The sequence below is a fragment of the Sinocyclocheilus rhinocerous genome, unplaced genomic scaffold (genome assembly GCF_001515625.1).
Source record: "Sinocyclocheilus rhinocerous isolate Xijiao unplaced genomic scaffold, SAMN03320098_v1.1 scaffold494, whole genome shotgun sequence".
Classification (NCBI taxonomy): domain Eukaryota; kingdom Metazoa; phylum Chordata; class Actinopteri; order Cypriniformes; family Cyprinidae; genus Sinocyclocheilus; species Sinocyclocheilus rhinocerous.
Window position 1 is genome coordinate 149,117 of NW_015628684.1, and position 6,979 is coordinate 156,095.

Genomic DNA, 6,979 nt, shown 5'->3' on the forward strand with positions numbered 1-6,979 from the left:
CCTTTCGAAGGAGTTTAACACAAACTAGACTAGTTGCTATTTGTGAGTAAATGTAGCATTCGAAGTCAAAGTTCACATGTTGTCTTTGTAGGTTTGGACAAGTTGAGTTTTCTTTTCTTTTTTGTGTGTTTATAGTCTTTTTGCAAGTACATCAGAAAAAGTTTTGATGCTTGTGCTCCAGAATGGGCCTCCAAAAAGGAGTTCATGTTTTTTTTCAGTTGGCTGAATCACTCCAGGAGGTCTTCTCTAGCTTTAAGAACTTTTCCCCATGTGGGACGTCAAAGAGAGGGAGGCCCTCACATCAGGACAACCTCTCTCTAACAAAAGGCCGAAGTTGGGTGAGTTGCGAGGAATGGTAACACACACACACACACACACACAGACACACTCGACCTCGAGCGGTCAGCGTGTCGGAGAAATGCGTGTGAAGGTAAAAGGATCTGATCTACAGGGATGCAGATTGTGGGGGCGGGGCTTGGGGCGGGGTTTAGGTAGTCATTTAAGGTGGGTGTGGTCTTAGCAGATGTTTTCGTAAGGTCGCCTCCGGTTCTCATACTTTATAGTAGATGTTGGCGGGACTCTGAGGGGGCATCTCCTGTACGATGTAGACCGGATGGCCGTAATCCCCGCTCACTTTCTCGTAGTGCGGGCAGTAGGCGGAGTCAGAAGTCCGCAACGGGATGATGATGTCGCTAGGCTCCGAGCCGTTGTTGTTGCCGCCTCCTACGCCCCCGCCGCAGCCCCGTTTGGGCGAGGTCAGGGAGGAGAGGGAGAGTGGAGGGTGGTGTGATTCCGAGTGCTTGGCGTGTCGTCGTCGGTAGCACACCACGCAGATCACGGCTGTTACGAGCAGTAGGAAAGCCGAACCGCCGGCTGCACCTGCGATAACAGCGACGTTGGAGGGGGGAAGGGGGCCGTTTTCTCCACCAGGACCTCTAGGGGGAATTCTGGGATGTGTGTTGTTTCCAGCACCTGCAAAACAGAGAAGAATTTGATCAATTCAACAGATATATAAAGACACTCCATATACAGGTGCATCTCAATAAATTAGAATGTCGTGGAAAAGTTCATTTATTTCAGTAATTCAACTCAAATTGTGAAACTCGTATATTAAATAAATTCAATGCACACAGACTGAAGTAGTTTAAGTCTTTGGTTCTTTTAATTGTGATGATTTTGGCTCACATTTAACAAAAACCCACCAACTCACTATCTCAACAAATTAGAATACTCCATAAGACCAATAAAAAAAAGTCCCCATATTCTAATTTGTTGAGATAGTGTATTGGTGGGTTTTTGTTAAATGTGAGCCAAAATCATCACAATTAAAAGAACCAAAGACTTAAACTACTTCAGTCTGTGTGCATTGAATTTATTTAATACACGAGTTTCACAATTTGAGTTGAATTACTGAAATAAATGAACTTTTCCACGACATTCTAATTTATTGAGATGCACCTGTATGTGATCTGCTCCATCATTTTGAGTCTTTTTGACCTAAATATATTTATTTATTTCAAGATTTCAAGAAAATAATATAAAATAATTAAATACGTAAAAATTTCAATGCTTAATTCCGTGTCATTAATAATAATTTTTGAGAAAATGGCTTTTTGTTAGGAGTTTATTCTAACATACACTACCTTTCAAATGTTTTAGGCTCAGTACAATTTTTTGTAAGATAATATAGGGCTCAGGGCTGCACAATTAATTTAATTTCTAATCATGATTACAATTCCGGATGCCACAATTATGTAATCGTTCAAAGATGCAACTACAAAAAAAGGTCCACTTACATTATTCTGCGTGCTTAAGATGTGTTTTTTTTTATGTTATCTTGCTATCAATGTTTTTCAGGAAGAGTGTTTTCAACTTATTTTCATATAAAAATATGACATGCAGTTGCTTCAAATGATAGTATAAAACTATGCAAAACATCATTCAATGTGAATTGTTATAACGGTAATTAATCGCAATTACAATTTCAAAGGAATAATCAACAATTATGATTTTTGTCATAATAATAATATAGCCTTAATATAATAATTGTATCTTTACTGTATAATTAAATATATATATAGTATATGGACATTCCTGTGGACACTGAATGACTTTTAGCAAGGCAGCAATCTGTCACACCACATTAAAGAGTGACAAAACAAAATGTATGGTTTGAAGTTTGTAATAAACTGGGCAATATGAAAGCTACAAATCCATCAAAAATTCAAGTTTTTCTTGCTTATAATCACATTTCCCTACAAACAGCTTACTGTGATAGCCGCTAAAATGATAGAGTGTGTCACATATTGCTTCTTTGAACAAACATGCACATTAGATTAGTTCACACAAGTCTCCTAAATTCCTTGGCTAAACATGTAGTTTTCTCAAGTTCAGTGCTTTTGTCAGGGAAACTTTTCCGAGTCTTTCTGGATTGCATGTGGTGATGACACCCATTAGTGAGATGACCACCTTTAACTTGTTCCCGTATTGGAGCGCGGACTCAGAGAAGTGCCCTCTGACACTTACATGAGTATTAGTCTGATGTAGCGGGTTCATTAGCGCTGCCACATCCTGCCCTCTAGCATCGCCTTCCTCCGTCTACCTCGTCATCTGATGGGCTAGTTAATGACTTTAACCAATCAAATGGAACAAATTAAATGGGGCCAGTCATCTAACCCTTTGATTGGCTTGTTCATGTCCTTAACAGATCAGACCGAACCAATTAGAGTCCTCCGTGTTCACTCAAACTGTCAGAAATCTGAATAAAGTTTGGAGGATGTTGTAAAGTACTGGACTTTTCTCTGAACTCGCTGACCAGTGACTCACATCACAATGAGTCAAGGTGGATTGGGTTTCCGTGAACAACCACGTTTTGGCACGGCCATAAAACACGCAGTGTAAACCTGCGGTCAGCCACTGCGGTCTGGCAATGGAGACGTGAACCGCAATCATCAGACCGTTGAGTTGAAAAATAAAGATGAGGAGATGAGTATTTGGACACAGCATTAAGGCCTGTTCACAACAAGAACGAAATGTAAAAGTGACAAATCTCAGACAAAAGGTCTATTCACAATGAGAGTAAATTGGAAAAACCTTCCATAATCAGTCAAAATGAAATCTCCAGTATAAATAGCTTCATAGAAGTGCTCTGTTTTTTTAACTCAAAGTCTCTTTTGAGTGAATATCCATGCTGAATATTTCCTCTCTGTGTGAACTGGCCTTTACAGTACTTGCAGATGAGGCTACACCATGAATTATTCTTAATATAGCAACTTTTTTGCTGCTGGAAGTTGTTTATCGTTCTTTTTTTTTTGCCCTACAAGCTGTTAAACACTCCAGGGTACACACCAGGGAGCAGCAGCTCTAAATGTTCTCCTCTGTAATAAAAAAAACATAATAAATACTTTTTTTTTTTTTTTTACAAATGAAACATAAGCTGTGGTTTATGTGCTGCAGGTTTAAACACTGGAATGGTGTATTTAGCCTCTTCTATGAACAACAGCTGAGAGCGCATTTTAATAGATGTGGGATCTATGAGGCTATATTAGTCATTTATCTTTACATAACGGGATTATGGCGTGTGGGAGGCATTTCGCAGGGGAAATGAAAGCCAATCTAAACGCTGTGGCTTGATTGGGCTCTTTAAGACGAGGAACCTGAGGAAGTACAAGACCACACAATAGAGATGTGCTAGATAACAACCACATGGTCATTCTCAAAGGTGGACTGCCTTACTATAAAAGACTTTATAGGTTATTAAAGGGGCACTTCAAACAAAAATGAAAATCTAATATGTAGGACTTTCTTTCTTGTGTGGAAAACAAAATGAGATGTTTTGCACAATGTCCAAGCTGCTGTTTTGACAAATATACATAAAATAGTCCATATGACTTCTGAAGCAATACGATAGCTTTGAGTGAGCAACGGACTGCTATGTATGTGATTTTTACAATGTAAATCTTGCCCTCTGTTGCTACAGCATGTTTTGTTTGCAACATGTAAGAACCAATGGTGTTTGGTGACATCAAATTAGCTTGAAATGCCAACTGAAATGAATTTTCATAGAAAAACAACTTGACACAGTCACTTCTGGCTTGTCGATTGTAACATTTTTAAAACATTTTCTTTAAAGCTGTATTGAGGGAAGTGCTTTACATATAAATTTGAATTGAACTGAATCAAACTTAAATTTTGGTGTTCACACAAGCCTTCAGAAGACCTGAAATACATGAGTTTTATGGACTACTTTATAGTTCCGGTGTATGCAAACTGGCAGTAACACAATATTCTCATTTTGTGTTCCACAGAATAAAACATTGTTGATTTTGGGTGAACTATTCCTTTAAGAAGGGAAGCTAGCTTACTGGCAATGGGAAACACAGATTGGAAAGGTACAACGGGTTTGATAACACACACACATTAAATACAAGACATGGAACAAATGACCATTGTGCTTACTTAGCCGGACATAGCTGATGTTTCAGTGCGTGTATATGTGTGTGTGCAGTTGTGATCTCTACGGGAGACAATGAGAGCCCCTGCCGAGCACGGGAATGGTCGGAAATACAGGGATCTGACTGCAGGCGCTCTCAATTGGCCCATCATTATTCTTGACACAATTCCTCTCGTTTTCTCTCTCCATCCCTCACTCCTTTCCTCCACCTCCTCCTTCGCTCCGTGTCTCTATGACTGTCCGTGTTATTGTGCTCATAATGACCTGCAGCCCCCCAAACCCACCTACATCCTCCACCACTCCAAGTCATGACAGACAACCAGATAGACAGACAGACAGACAGACAGACAGACAGACAGACAGACAGAAAAGTCAATAAATGTTCTGAAAAAAAAAAAATCAAAATCATAGCCAAAGATGGAGGCCGAAAAAAATAAATAAATAAAAAAAAGAGGAAAATAAAAACAAAATGTTTCATAGTCTTTGCAGTGCAGACAAAATACACTTGTTTTGAACATTCTCTGAACACAAGTCTTAATATCGCATGCAGTGCTGCTTCTCAAGTACATTTTTGTCATTGCAAAGACAAAAATACTTCAGAATAGATTTTTTCCCACAAATATATCCAGATATATAATGTATAAAACAATTCAGCGTCAGACCCTAGTAATTAGCGCATGCACTAAATGTGCAAATCAATAAAACGTCACAAAAACCGAAGAACACCGAAAGACTGAAACAGATGAATCCTGCCTAATATTGAAAAAAAAAAAAAAAAAAAAAAGGGAAACTGCAGTAAACAATTTTGAAAAAAAAAAAAAAAAGTATGTGAAACAATATGAAAAACTGTATTCAATATCTTCAATGCATTCAGTGATTTAACCTGAAAAATTCAAAAACTTAATTTAGCAAGTGTCATCCTGTTAATATTTTGGAAATGAATGGGTTATATTTTTACTTTTATTTTTAATTAAAAAAGTTATTCTTAATCCAAGTTTGTGTAGAAATGTCTATACTTCTGACAGCCTTATCAAATAATGAGTCACGACAGATGTTAACAATAGTGATTTGTCACTATCAACATAAAAGTTTTAGTTAAGAGCACTGCATTTTGGGGTACAGTATCTCACACGGGTTCTTCTTGTATATTGCATATTTTGGCAAAATGTCAACTAGTACATTTGTACAGAAAATGCACTCAATATGAACAGCATACATTCTGCATGCTACGAAATAATGTGTGATATGGTGTCACAAACAGACTCACAGACACAGATCTGATACTGTAGCAATAATAGTTCCCACTGACACACAGTCATTCTGCACAGATATTTGATCTAATGTAGATTAACACACACAAATGTCACTCTGCATCATGGTGCAGCTCTAATGAGGCCTAATTTCCGGTCCCAGAGGAGGTCATTTAACATCCTAAAACGCCTCAAACTGCATCCATCACTCATACACACACAAACTCGCTTAATCCAGGACTCCTCCATAATGCTGACAGGTTCTTGAGAAATGACATTGGTGAGCTTCATGGATCTAAGTGGGTCAGCGATGGCTGCTCCTAATATGAAGTGGGCTACAGGTGGACGTCATGTGAGATGCATGTGGGTTGAGGTGAGCTAAGAGCGGCCGACGGCTGGTTACATGTGGGCCAGACGCACGGGCCGAAGACAGGACAGGACAGCTTGTCCTTGGTAATAAGGTCTGGCCGTCTTAAATGAGAGAGAGAGACGGAAGGAAAGAAAGAAAGAGAGTGAAATAATGATCTGATGTTAGTGAGAGTGCCAGATCTTATTTACTGAGGGATGGCGTGAGAGAGAGGGAATAATGGAGGACAGACACACCTCTGTCCCACGCTGGTGTAATATATTATGCCTCTTGATTCTGATTCCTCCATTTATTTTAAATATATCACTCTCTGTCAGTCTCACATGGACATTTTAAACGTTTTTGTCCTTTCCGAAAAAAATACCCCTGGGCAGCAGAATAACATAACACCAATGATGACCCATGGAGGGTGTGAAAAAAGAGACCTTCACACCTTCATCTCTCCCTCACTCACGCTCTCAGCCTCACTGAAGGATGGATAGATAGATAGATAGATAGATAGATAGATAGATAGATAGTACAGACAAACAAAATGATAGATAGATAGATAGATAGATAGATAGATAGACAGATAGACAAAATGATGGATAGATGGATGGATGGATGGATGGATGGATGGATGGATGGATGGATGGATGGATGGATGGATGGATGGATGGATGGATGGATGGATGGATGGATGGATGGATGGATGGATGGATGGATGGATGGATGGATGGATGGATGGATGGATGGATGGATGGATGGATGGATGGATGGATGGATGGATGGATGGATGGATGGATGGATGGATGGATGGATGGATGGATGGATGGATGGATGGATGGATGGATGGATGGATGGATGGATGGATGGATGGATGGATGGATGGATGGATGGATGGATGGATGGATGGATGGATGGATGGAT

At 39.3% G+C, this 6,979-nt stretch overlaps 1 protein-coding gene across 1 annotated transcript in view; it reads right to left on the reverse strand.

The window, feature by feature from the left end:
• Positions 1-550: 550 nt before the first annotated feature.
• Positions 551-6,979, reverse strand: part of LOC107738062 (ephrin-B3-like) — a 75,112-nt gene continuing 68,683 nt past the window's right edge. Inside the window, exon 3 of the mRNA XM_016549741.1 lies at positions 551-972. Coding sequence (XP_016405227.1) covers positions 551-972 — 422 coding nt within the window. The remainder of the gene's footprint in view (positions 973-6,979) is intronic.